Below are 13,147 nucleotides of genomic sequence, written 5' to 3' on the forward strand. Positions count from 1 at the left end.
GGGGACAGTGCGCAGAGAGATCAAAAAGCACAAGGATGCGACTGCTCCACACTTGCATTATAAAATACGCCTGTTGGTTTTTGTAAGCTGAAGCTGTGTTGGTTCCGAAGCGGGACAGGGTCTCACCTGGTAGTTGATGTCCATGCCCGCGTCCAGCAGCACCTGCACCACGGCGCTGTGCCCGTTGCGTGCTGCCAGGTGCAGAGGGGTGTACTTCTTGGTGTGGCAGCTCAGCAGGTTAGGGTGGGCGTTCAGCAGCAGCTTCACCACCTCCAGCCGGCCGTACAGAGCAGCCAGGTCCAAGGGGGTCTCGAACTTGTTGTTGCGCATGGTAGGGTCCGTGAGCTCCTCCAGCAAGAGCTGCACCACCTGGGAGTGCCCGTACTGAGCAGCGCAGTGCAGAGGCGTCTCATTATCATTGTTCTGTGTGCGGGCAAGAGAGGACGGGAGGAGGGAAGATCAACTCCTCTCCACAATACAGGAGCTTAAATACGGTACTTACTTTCACTTGTAGAATCACCTTTGCTAATTTACTGCTCCGTGTTTTAGGAAGATCACTAGAAGGGACTTCATATAATAATAGGGGTCTGGAAGTATATATTCATGGTTCTGATTTGAGATTCGTGCTGTAGCCGTAACATTGTCCACCACGTGGTGGCACTGTGCTCCATACAAAAAGTTGCATTATTAAAAGCGAAGTCATTTTAGCCATAAAAAAAATGCATCACAAAAAAGGTTCTAACAGTCCTGGAGACTTTTTCACAACCCTCTTAGAAACAAGATCGGTTTGCAGGCCCTTCCCTGACAAATATGAAATTAATTCGCACACACAACTTAATTTAACTAGATACTGAAAACTAGTGGGTTTTGTTTAACCTTATAAAACGAACTAAAAAAATTAATCTGTCCATATTTGATATCAGATCTTTATAACAAATTCGCTAGTCCTCTTGCTTCAAAGGTGCCTCAGTTTTAAGGTCTTAATGTTATATTTAAAACTAAAACACAGCGCAAGGTTTGTCATAATAAAATTGTTCCATTGAGTTATCTGGAACTGAGCCCTCCTGATGGTAGATATCATAATGGGGTGAGGATTTTAGGAGTGCATGTGAAATGAATGTAACTGAAAGGGTTAACAGGAGCTCTCTATAGACAGCCAATGGAAATGCAGTCTACAGCGCTGGCAGGCAGCTATGAAGAGACTCACGCATCCAAGTGTGCTGGATGCTACAGAGCTGACGAGATAAGAGACAAGAACACAGTTATTTCTACACATTGAAGAAACCGGTGCATCAATCCAGTGAAACATTCAAGAAATCCAAGACGTTCCTCAGGCACGATCTTGTTATTTTTATTTTTTTGCTGGTGATAAAAACAGGCAGCAAACATTTGCATACATTTAAAATAAAACAAGACCGAAACAGACTCTGATGGTCTGACGAGCAGTGAAGTTAACGCAACGCAAACTGAAATTCATGCAGCAGGCATGCAAAAGCTCACACTGAGAAAGAGAAGATATGCATTGAAGAGAGACACACAAAGTGAAAAACATGCACAAAAACGAGGGTGGCTTACTATAGTTAACCTGCTAAGGGCCAGTGTTCACTTGACAATGCTATTGGGTAATGTGCTCAGATGAAGGTCCGTTTCTGAGTTAAGAGAGCAAGGATGTCAATGCATTCCTGCAGCATTAGTCTTTGTAGGGCGCTGCTGTAATTGCTGATGCCCACAACTTGGCAGTGTTTAGGTATGTTACCTTCCAGGATTACAAAGAGAAAGGATTGTTCTGTTTAAATGACACATTCCACTCGTGTTCTGGTAGTTCTATCTAAGTCCTGGTACCAGTAAGCAGTGTGGAGACAGAAACAGGCCAGCAAAAGAATTTGACTTCTAAACAGAAATGCACTGTAGCTCAGTACAGTTACCACAGGCCGCCTCTGGCTTGCATTTTCACAGTGGTAAATCGAAGAGGTTTGAAATGCACAGGCAGGCCTGCCTGGAATAAAAACCTGAACTACAATCTCACACAGAAATGTTCCAGCCCCACCCCACTGATTGTATCACAGTATCGCTCCAGCCTGGGGCACAGATTGGAGCTCAGCAGCTTCATCACACTGTTTTTTTTGCTTCATCACCTGGAGAGGCAAAGGGCTTTGTTTAGAGTTTTATTTTGTCGTGTCGTTGACAGAACCACTTGGATTTTTTTAAGACCCAGCTTGACAAAGTTCTGAGATCAAATGCGGCGAGGAATCGGGCTCAGTTGGGCGGAGCGGCATTTGTAACATGCTCTTCCTTACTTAAAGCCTTTCCTTTTTGCTCTTGGAGAAAGCGGAGTGCATTTAGCACTGGAGCAAAATGTGAAGATCTGTAGCAACGTCTCGTTCAGCCTATTGTTTCACTCGGCTTTCAGGACGGTTGTGGTTTTCAGATTTTGGAGGTGGGGGTCATTCTTAGCCCTGTACCACCGGATACCTCCCTATGACACATGCTGACTGGTCTGATGAATGCAAAGTAAAAATACTCCAACCAGAGCAATCCAAACACAGCATGGAGGAGTTTAAAATGGCAGTGACAGGGCTGTCCAAGGGATCAATGGGGGAGAGACAACTGGTAGCCTATGACAACAGCATGCACAATCAAAAAGGTGAAAGTGTGGGCAGCTCTGATCTGGAAAGATCATTAAAACAGAGGCTTTTCTGTGCCAGGGTTACCTCCTATCTACCAACCCTGCATGCAAGTGTCTTTGACGGATCTTTTACAGTACAGCTGCTAGCTGATTAGAAAAAGCATGACTGCAAAGCATGACTGTCCCGCACGTCTTTCACAAACACGCCTCGCGAGCGGCTTGCTGTGAAGCGCTTATCCCTCAGATCTGCTTTACTGCTCGTTTTGGGATTACTTGCCAGGAAGTTGGTTTCTGACTCCTATACTAAGATGTCAGGAACCAGTGTTTGGAACACAGCACTATTACAAAAATAAAAAAGAAATGATTGATTTAGGAGGAATTGTCCACAGAACAGTGAAGTGCTTGAATTGCTATAGGGTAGTGTACCTTTCACCTACAGGTCTCATATTTAAATGCGCCCTGAGAGTATGCAGCGTTTCTGAATGCTCTTAACCCGTGTTTCAATGCTGCAGGACAGTGGCAGGTAAGGACAGGTGCTCTTTGCACACAGTCTGGAACACAGTGTTATAACTGACAGCACAGGTTACAGGTGACCTTGTTTCAGCTTTGCCTTTAAGCATCAGGATATTGATTTACGATTAATCTGCCCGAGTACCTGACTCGTGATTAAAAAGGCTGATTTGGTTGGTTTCACAGGCTGGTTAGCACTCACCTTGAACAACATCGGGGTCAGGGAAAGCAACCAAATAAGGGATCAAATACTTTATAAATAAAAATATATATTATTATTATATACTGGTGCTAAATATGGGATTACAAGGAAAAAATAAATTCTAAATTGGTGCTCCAGCTTTTGTTCGGCCAGGGTGGGGGGGCTGGTTCACTGCACGCCTGTGATAAAATTAAACTCTTTGGTTCTCGTTCTCTTTTTCTGATTGCTTGATCCAGGTAGTAACAGTGCGGCACACTATGGCCGTCTCTCCTCACAGGCTGAAAGCTGCTGGAGCAGAAGGAGGCAGAGGATGATGAAGCACTGCGACGAGGACGAAGACTGAACACAGGAGCTTTCAGCACGATAGAAACGCGGGCTGGAGGATGGAGGGCACTGGCAGCCAGTGGGCTTCCCACTCTGCAGACACATCCTTCCTTTAGAAGGCCATCAATCTGGAATGCCAGCAGCACAGAGGTCTGCATGCAAGCCAGTATATAAAAGGGCTCGGGGTACACGGGGTCCCGACACTGCGCATGCTGCTGATCCAGTGGAGAGGACAACGCAAAATTCCATACTGCCTTTTCCAACGCCAGCGGGGCTGCAGGAGGGGCGTTCCGATTCCCAACGCCTCCTGGTCACACGGTTTTGTTGCTTTGCTATCCACACCCTGCAGAGCCTCGGAAGATCCCCGGAGAGGAGAGGAAGCGACAGAGTGGGACAGCGAGGTACACTCTACACTGGGTATGCTCACAATCAGGGACCCGGCACACTAGGGAAAGTGCAGACGTGCATCTATTTTACAACGCACCCAAGATCTACAGGTAGCAGACTATACTGCGTTCAGCAGAAAGTGTGTAACTGACGGGAACCGCATGCTAGTTTACTGATTTCACAGGGTCTGAACACAGAAAACAAGGTACGACAGTAAAGTGCAAATCAAACCGAGATGTTTTTTTTTCTTAAAACAGAGACAAAAAATGACGGTATTTAAACTACTCAATCACAATTAATTAGGTCAGCTGCCAATGGAATCTGTCCCATCATTTAATCCCAATGCGCTCGGCAAGCATCCTGGTGCCCCACACTGAGCTCAGATCGGAGGCTTCTTTCAAAGATGGGACATTTTTTAAAGGTGCAGAAACCTTTTCCCAGAAGACTTGGTTCAGTTTTAACAGCAGCCTACCACCCGTCCCCCGTCCAAGACCATGCATTAAGTTAAATTAGGCAATTTAACTTCTTTTACTAGTTTTGCTACTATATAACCCAAATACCCAAGAACTAGTGAATTCGGTTCATTATTTAAAACCCACTAACTGCCACTGTCACAGTCATCCTAGGATCTTCTTCAGGGTTTTAAATTTAACCCAGGAGATGTTTTTAATAAATAAATCAAAAACGCAAGAGGCATTACTCACTAGTCTTGTCAACACAGCCTTCTTTTCAGCTTTGTATTTATTTAGAACATACTTAGCAGCAGGCCCAGCCTGATCTATACCTACAGTTTTTGTCTCTCTTCTTTTATCTGTTACTTCACAGCATGCAGCTGATAGGCACAGGTGAAGGTGCCTCCATTATCTTAGTTCTGTGTCCAGTTTTTAAACAGCCAGGACTTTCTTTATGTAACTGTTTCTATAGAAACGTATGCTGCTTCTATACAGCACAGTCATCTACTTCCCAAATTCAAAACTGAGCCCAGGCCGGAGAGCTAGAGAGAGCGAGACAGACAGACAGACAGAGAGGGAGCGAGACAGACAGACAGGCAGAGAGAGGGAGAGAGCGAGACAGACAGACAGGCAGAGAGAGGGAGAGAGCGAGACAGACAGACAGGCAGAGAGAGGGTGTGTTGGGATTGAGCTTCACCCAGTGTCTGGAGTGGAGACAGAGAGAGCGAGAGAGGGTTCAGGTACACACCTTGGCATTAATATAGGGGTCAAATGGGCCACACCTTTTGAATTCTTTGTTGTCTACCGAGCTCTAGGAGGAAGAGGAAGAAGATGAGGCAATGTTCAAACACGCATGACTCACAGCGGCAGTGAAAAAAATACAATGAAGAAATAAATCAAACTCAATAACACAAGAAAAAGACAATGAATGGTTAACAGAAATCAGCAGCAGCAGCACTTGAAACACTGGAATCCTGGCCTTGCACTGTCTGTCTGTCTGTCTGTCCAGCTGGCTGGTTGGCTGGCATGGAGGAAACATGGGCCTGGGTTATTCTGGAGGCTTGATATATGATGCTAGGCCTTACCAAGACTTTTTGGCTGATAAAGTATTGTTGAAATGCAAACACGGGTTAAAGTTTGCCCACATCAGGACAAGAGCCTTGAGATGCCACTTGTCGTTTGGCAGGCCTCTAACGAGTCAAACAAACCCATTGTCTCAGTCAGTATCTGAAGAAACTCTAGAACCAAACAAGAGTCACGCTGCAACGTCGAAGGAATGTCAAGTTACATAAACTGACTCGAACAGGAAAGCTGGCAATTGGATAGGGATAGGGGTATCACATGACTAGGACAGGTCAGGCTTTTCAACTACATTGCAATGCATTCTGGTATGTTTTACCTGTCTCGGATACCAGCAGGACTACACTTACCAGAATGCATTGGGGTGCGAGTCGCTCTAAAAGAGAAACCATTTAAACAGCCACTCAGATTCTCTGTGTAGCTTAAAAGGGTTAAGGAACCGAGTTCTCTTTTCTTAAGTCTCATAATTTGATGGTTTTTCAAAATGAAACCGGCTCTAACATCATACTGGAACCGAAACCCGAGCTGGACAAAAGGAATGCTCCAATTTCAGCTTGTTCTCTGAATCAGGCTGCCTCTGCTTTCTGAGCTGCTGCAAGAACGACCCAGAACAAATCGGATCTCTCCGTCAAGAAACCAATGGCTCTCAGACAGAAACGTTTTACAGCTGCACGAGGGTTTAATGCAACTACAGTGAGAAACACAAAGGCAGGCAAACAGGCTTTACAGACAGAACGAGAGTTACAAGAGCTGTCTTAAATCCAGGGCTTCCTATTATTAGAGTGACACTTAATTGACTGATCTATAAAAAATTTTAAAAAAAAAGCATCATTAACTTAACTGAATAATTTCTGTCCCGCTGGTGAAGGAAGTTCTTTACCGTGTGCACATGAGAACAGGACAACAACTTTTTTTTGTACATATATTTCTACACAACCTCAGCCTGGGATCTAGGAGTCCTGTGAGGTTAAAAAAAAGGCACAAGTATCTGGAGGACAGAAAGAGCAAAGCCCAATTTAAATGTTGGTCCTGCTAACCACTGAGGATCAACTCCAACCCACCTTGGAGAAACCTCAACTAACTGGTTGGCAAAAATGGTAACTAGTTCAGATAACCGAATTCTGATGGTAAAATAAGCAACCACATTCCTAATGCACACACCTCCGAACACAATTACAACCCAAACCCGTACCCCTTCTAATACAGCACGGTGCAGTACAGCATGAACATGAAGATGCAGGGCCGAAGTTACTCAACAGACCCCTACATAGGGCCTGGGGCTGAATAACTGTACCCTGAAATGTTTGCAAGCGTCTTGCAGTAGTTTTGCTGTGTGTCTGTATGCATGCCTGTGTGTGTCTCTCAGACCTGCTCATTAAGCTTGGGGTGCGAGGGTCCCTGGTGAATCAGCAGCTTCACAATCTGCTCATCTCCCTTCCAGGCAGCCAGGTGCAGCGGGTAACAGCCCTTGTTGTCTGCAATGTTCGTCAGGGCTTCGTTTCTCAACAGCACCTCCACCACCTTACTGTGCAGGGCGGGGAGAGAGAGAGAGAGAGGAGACAGATTTAACACATACTACAAGGATGGAACCTCCCATTGCATACCATCTGATCCATTCCTGTTTTTCTTCAATGAGTTTAATAAGACACCTATAAACTAACCAAGCTTGTATTAAAACCTGGAGTGGATGAAGCTGCAATAGGAGTTGTATTTAGTAAGCAAGGAGACTGGGGTTAGCCCTCTTGAAGACCGCTGTGGCTTTCTTGTTTTTTCTCCATTTATTCATTTGAGTTCTACATGAATTCATTTTTGATTTTTCTCACACACACACAGGGGTGCAATGCTCACCTGTGTCCATTGAGAGCAGAGTGATGCAAGGGGGTGTATCCAGTGCTGTCCACACAGTTTACATTGGGACCCCTCCAGATACTTGGGAGTGAGAGGGGGAGAGAGGGAGAGGGGGAGAGAGGGAGAGGTTACTTCTCAGACTTAGTAGATTTTGAATACTCCTTTTGTTTTCCTGAAACTGCAATCTTCTTTCTACTTCCGTTCCACCTGGTATTAACAGTCTATCCTCGCCCTCGAGGGTTTGCTGTGGAGGTCAGTTTTCCACAGATTGCTTAGTGCTATGCAAGACGGATCCAATGTCTTCTTTACAGGACTGCCCTGTCTCAAAGCATTGAGGTTAAGCAATGAGAGACTCCCAAAAATAAAATTACCGAGCAGTGGGGCTGCATTCTGAGAAAATCCATCCTCCTCTTTTCAATGTCATTTTGCCACTGTCTTAATAAAAGTCCCCTCTAATTACCTTAATTAACCCTCGTTATGACATCTGTATGGTTCGCCAACATCTGTATTTTCCAAACTGAATAAAAATATAAAAAACAGCATAATCAAATATCTTTAAAAGGAAGGAAAGGGGAACGTAACCCTTGTTAAGGCTAAAAAAGGACAAGCAAAGGTTAAACCCATGCAGACAATCCCTAAGCCCATGAACGATCGTGCCGAGTCTTTAAAAGATTCCAGAGAACCAGATGACTCGCGCAGCAGAGACTGAGCCACTTCAATGGAATGAGGAAGCAAACACGAAACCTGAACAGAGCTCAGGCAGCAACTTCACGAAACACCTCCGCGCAGCGAGGGGCTTCCCAGGAGCACCACAGAGAGCCTGCTGCGCAAACACACCGCCTTCTCCGGAGACACACAAGCACGCTAACCAAACACTTGTGCCTGTCTCCGATTCCCTGACTTCCTGAGTTACAGGTCAAAAGGGCGCAATCAGAGTCTGTTCTATGCAACGTGCATTAAAAATAGACCCAGGCTGATTCCTCCTTGGCTGGGTAGCCATAATAAACCAGAATTGTGATCATCAGCTTGTGTCAATATTTCACATGCAGAGCTGCCCCCCCGAGACATCTAATCCAGTTATCTCATGCAGATGCTTGTAGAATTGCCCTACACATGAAACGCAGTTGAAAGGGAAACTGTGTGTACAGCCCTTGCATAACATTCTCGAATACCTCCTGTATAGTGAGGTGCTTTACAGCAGGATGGGAAGTACGCGCTGGAGGTATTGTTTGGGCAGAGTGCTTCGCTTCAGAGCTCTAGTGAATTAAAGCAAGCCTGTGTCTAAGCTACTGAAGCTCTCACATTTTTTGTGTACGGGAGTACGGCTGGAAGAAACTGTGGATTAATACGCGGCAGACAAACCCACAAGCTCCCCTGGGCTTTTTCCTGTTTATTATTGGGAAATGTGATTTCACTTTATTAATGTTGTCTGCTGCTGTACAGCTCTTGTCTATGCCCACCATGACATCACCGGAGCAAAGAGGGGAGACGGGGGCACGGGGGCCGCCAGCGTGTCTGGTTTCGCGCAGGGTTAGAGGAAATGTGTGTATCTACAGGGATCTGAACTGTTAGCCTCGGTGCACATCGCTGCTTTGAGGGATCAGAGCCGTCAGTGATTCTCCAGCCCTCAGAGGAAACGCAGGCCCCCCTCTGCATTACAAGGCTTGACCCCGCACTCTGTCGATTCACGACTAAGTCATGTTGACAGTAAACTGTCCATGTGCTATGCTCTGTTGGAAGCCTTCGATAATTCACTGCCCTAAATATTTCACAATCTTTTTCATGTGTTAGCCCTGACATGGGACTGTAACAGATTGCACGTTAAAGACACTGTCTGCATAGCGATCCACCAGCACTGATGTGCATGTCACACACCTGTCCAGCCCCTTCTATGTGACTTGAACAGGGTCATGCCATTCACTGTGTGCACTCAGGGATTTGTGACTGATTCTATATAAACCACATGTGTTGATGAAAAGGATCCCATGGTGGGTGTACAGTAGGGGCAAAATATCCTTTTATACAGGACGACTCCAATTGCACAGCAGTTTCACCCGTTGCAGGTTTTAATAGGAGCCTGAATAGCCACAGTGTTTAGGAACAAGCTCAGACATGTGGTCTTCAACCCACAGTGAAACCAGGAGTGGATTAAACTGCTATGCAATGGGAGTCTTACTACCATCTCTGCTACAGCCTTCTCTTTCACATGAACCTGGGTACAGGACTCCTATACAGTGATCAAGCTTATTCCCACAGAACCATAAGAACCGAAATTCCCCGTTTCAATTTACTGCAAGATATATACAGGACCAGCACAATCCCGTACAGTGCATGAGAACGAGGGAAAAAAAAAGAACAGAAAACGAGACGCTAAATAAGAAAGGCTGCGCTCCACTAGGTCAGAAAGTGCATGGCAGATTAACCGGAAGTCACAGGCTGTCTGCTCGGCTCTGCAATGCACATGTCAGAGAGCCAGCACCACAGAGAGCTACCACAGCGCCTCGCTGAAGCAGGGCTGTCACACCTGGGCGTCAGCAGCAGAGAGGCGGAGGACAAGCACACTGCAACAGCTCACATCCCTCCCCCACCATTTCACCACTGAAACGCGGCTGAACTGAATGAGTTCCAAGAAGATGCATTGTCCGAAACAGCAGCTCGGGATCTTTCTACAGGAATTAATTTTTAAACACACAAACATTTGGTAAAAGATTTCCCCCTCATTCCTAATATTTTTTCTTTATTCGTCTAACATTGATGGTCTTTATCCAAACTTATGCGCCTCTTAAACCTAAAAAGAAATGTCAAAACACCCTTGATGGGGAACACAGATAAGAAGAGATGCATTCACTTTAAAGGACGGAGCAGTACAGTACACTGCTACAACATCTAGACCAAAGTTATTTCAGACGGTTTTTAAAATAAAAGAAATTGCTTCTTCTATTTTGTCCAGTTTCACCTTAAAACACCGTTCATGCAGGAGAGCTGCTCTGTACAGTACAGTCGAATTTATTAACATTGTTCATGCAGCAGAGCTCTCTGTACAGTACAGTCAAATTTATTAACATCGTTCATGCAGGAGAGCTGCTCTGTACAGTACAGTCAAATTTATTAACATCGTTCATGCAGGAGAGCTGCTCTGCACAGTACAGTCGAATTTATTAACACCGTTCATGCAGGAGAGCTGCTCTGTACAGTACAGTCGAATTTATTAACACCGTTCATGCAGGAGAGCTGCTCTGTACAGTACAGTCGAATTTATTAACATCGTTCATGCAGGAGAGCTGCTCTGCACAGTACAGTCGATTTTACTTAGCTCTCAAGTTACATCAGCTGTAAAAACCACACAGCGCCAATCCTGAATCAGCTTCAGACAGTGAACCTCTGCAGCAACGCACTGCTGGAGCCTGTGCAGCAAGGACTAGCCTGTACTTGACTGCTCCCAGCCTGTAACTTTAGGAGCCACTGTAAACAACAGAAGATGAACCTGATCTACAATAGAACCATCAGGAAGGTAACACGCAGCTGACGCTGTGCAGAGGACGGCTATGAAGCAGGTCCAGAGTCAATCCGAATTACAATGACAGCACAATCGACGGCTGAAATACCAGTTACAATGCGGTTTTGTTCAATTACAATTATGCAGCAGTAATTACAATTATACTAAAAAGCAACAAGCAACTCCACACATTAACATGTCACTATCTTAATAACCAAGCAATAATCACAGGTACAAACACAGAAACACAATTTTTTTTTTTTTTTTTTTTTTTCAAACAAATGGGGCCACCAAAAGGGGTTGGAAATACAAGAACTCAAATGACAATGCGCAACTGAACTGGAATGGAAAAACAGAAATAGGATTGCAATTACACAGATGTGCCATGGATAAATGCAATAACAATTACACTGCAATGAATTACAAAATTGCACAATTACAACTGGAACGTACGCCGGCTCTGCTACGAAGGAACAGTAGACCGATTTGGATTTCAAAGCAAAGCCTATTATAAGTTTTCTCTCTAAGAAAAAACGCATTAGAGTTGATTAGCGTACTGAGATTAAGGGAAGCAGAGTCTCGTAACCCAAAGCTCCACTCTGGCTTCCGAAAGCAAGCGAACACCCAGGCAGACAGTAACCACACAGACAGCGTAGTGTAGGTACAGAGCTTCCTCTCCACACCTAGCGCTGATAACCACAGACAAACCACATTAAACATGAGCAGCCTGCCACAGCCCTGCGCCGCTGCAGCCACTGTGAACTATACACACTCCACCTCACAGCCCAGGGGCTGGAACTGCTCAGCACGCAGAAGTTTTGGGTTCAGCTGAAACAGTGCGGGCATCCGTGCACAGGGTCATGGGTGCAGAACCTTAATCTGTGTCTGCTTTATTTCCTTTGTCCTACAGCACTGTTATTAACAGTAAAACAGGACAGGTTAGCTAGCAAGAAATATTCAGTAATTTGCATGGTGTAAAATTGAGCAGAATTACTTAGCTCAGTTTATATACAATGTATGTATAGTTTACATGCGCAAACATTGGGTGTCTGTAGTGAGACATGCACAAACATGTCTGGTTTTCTAGTATTCCTGATTTAAAGGAGTGGAGTCTGTTGCTTTAAAAGGCTGTTTCAGAACTGTGTAACTAGCAGTACAATGTTTACAGTTCAGTGGGGAAGTGGTTTGCATTATCTCTCTGGAACAGCATTACAGCTTTATGGCGAGTACAATGTTGTCAATTTACTGCCTTCTCACCAAGACACTACAGTTTGTTTTTTTTCAAAGCTGCCACTTAAAAATAGTTTTAACAACCAACGTGGTTTCATTTGAAACTCTGGATGCCCCAGATACTGTGTGAGCTCTGGAAGCAGACTGACCTCACAGCTACTGTCGGGAAGATACAAGGGATTCAGAGGGCTGTAGGATATTAAACTTTTGATCTAGATATTTATTCATTCATCTGTCTATCTAGGAAACATACTTTGCAACGTCCCGCGCAGAAGCATACCGGAGAATATTTACTATGCAAGTTGATTCAGTTTTAATGGAACTACCATAGAATCCAAGTTCATTTCTGCAAACAGTTCCCCTAGTTTCAGTTTTTGCTGTCACTTGGACAAACAGTCTTGGACCAAACTGGTTAGAAGTGTTTCTGGATCCGTGCTCCATGATACATTAAACAGCAGGGCAGCTGCGGGGTGCATGCGAAAGGAGGGCTGTGCAATTCATGTCCCACCTAGTGAGAACGGAAGGTGGTCAAAATGCAGCTGCAGCGTCTGTGCCAGACGAGCGAGTCTCGTCACACTTAAACCCAGCGAGATTAAAGAAATACACGAAACTAATCTTAAATCACAGTCCTTTTTAACTCAGCGTATCAGAGGTGAGAAGCCTCCCGGGTCTCCCAGTATGAGGGTCACTGCGAGGGTGAGGTACAGGGGTGGTGGGGGGGGGGGTAGCAGGTTTGTCGTGCCTCACCCACAGGCCCACTGCGTACAGAGGCTCCCTCCAGTAAAGACAGCTCTCTACCTCACACAGCTCTGCGTTAATGGAATTCTTCACCTCCGCTGTTAGCAGGTCTATCACAAAGCTCAGGGATTTTAAAAATAGGCTTGCTAGTTACGCGGAAGGCCCACAGACGCAGCTGCAGAAACACAAGGCTCATTTTGTTACAGTTTTTTTTCTCCCCCTTACGCTGTGTGTGGCCTTTGACCCCGGAGTCC

At 45.2% G+C, this 13,147-nt stretch overlaps 1 protein-coding gene across 6 annotated transcripts in view; it reads right to left on the bottom strand.

Moving 5' to 3' along the window:
• Positions 1 to 13,147, bottom strand: part of LOC121300080 (ankyrin repeat and SAM domain-containing protein 1A-like) — a 61,140-nt gene that overhangs the window by 43,863 nt on the left and 4,130 nt on the right. For 5 of the 6 annotated variants that reach the window (XM_041228465.1, XM_041228464.1, XM_041228467.1 and 2 more), the window contains exons 2-5: positions 7,430 to 7,510; positions 6,950 to 7,106; positions 5,250 to 5,312; positions 127 to 423 (exon numbers count right to left, since the gene is read on the bottom strand). In XM_041228465.1, coding sequence (XP_041084399.1) covers positions 127 to 423; positions 5,250 to 5,312; positions 6,950 to 7,106; positions 7,430 to 7,510 — 598 coding nt within the window. The remainder of the gene's footprint in view (positions 1 to 126; positions 424 to 5,249; positions 5,313 to 6,949; positions 7,107 to 7,429; positions 7,511 to 13,147) is intronic. The other variant, XM_041228469.1, reaches the window with a different exon arrangement.

Source organism: Polyodon spathula, chromosome 25 (assembly GCF_017654505.1).
Source record: "Polyodon spathula isolate WHYD16114869_AA chromosome 25, ASM1765450v1, whole genome shotgun sequence".
Lineage (NCBI taxonomy): Eukaryota > Metazoa > Chordata > Actinopteri > Acipenseriformes > Polyodontidae > Polyodon > Polyodon spathula.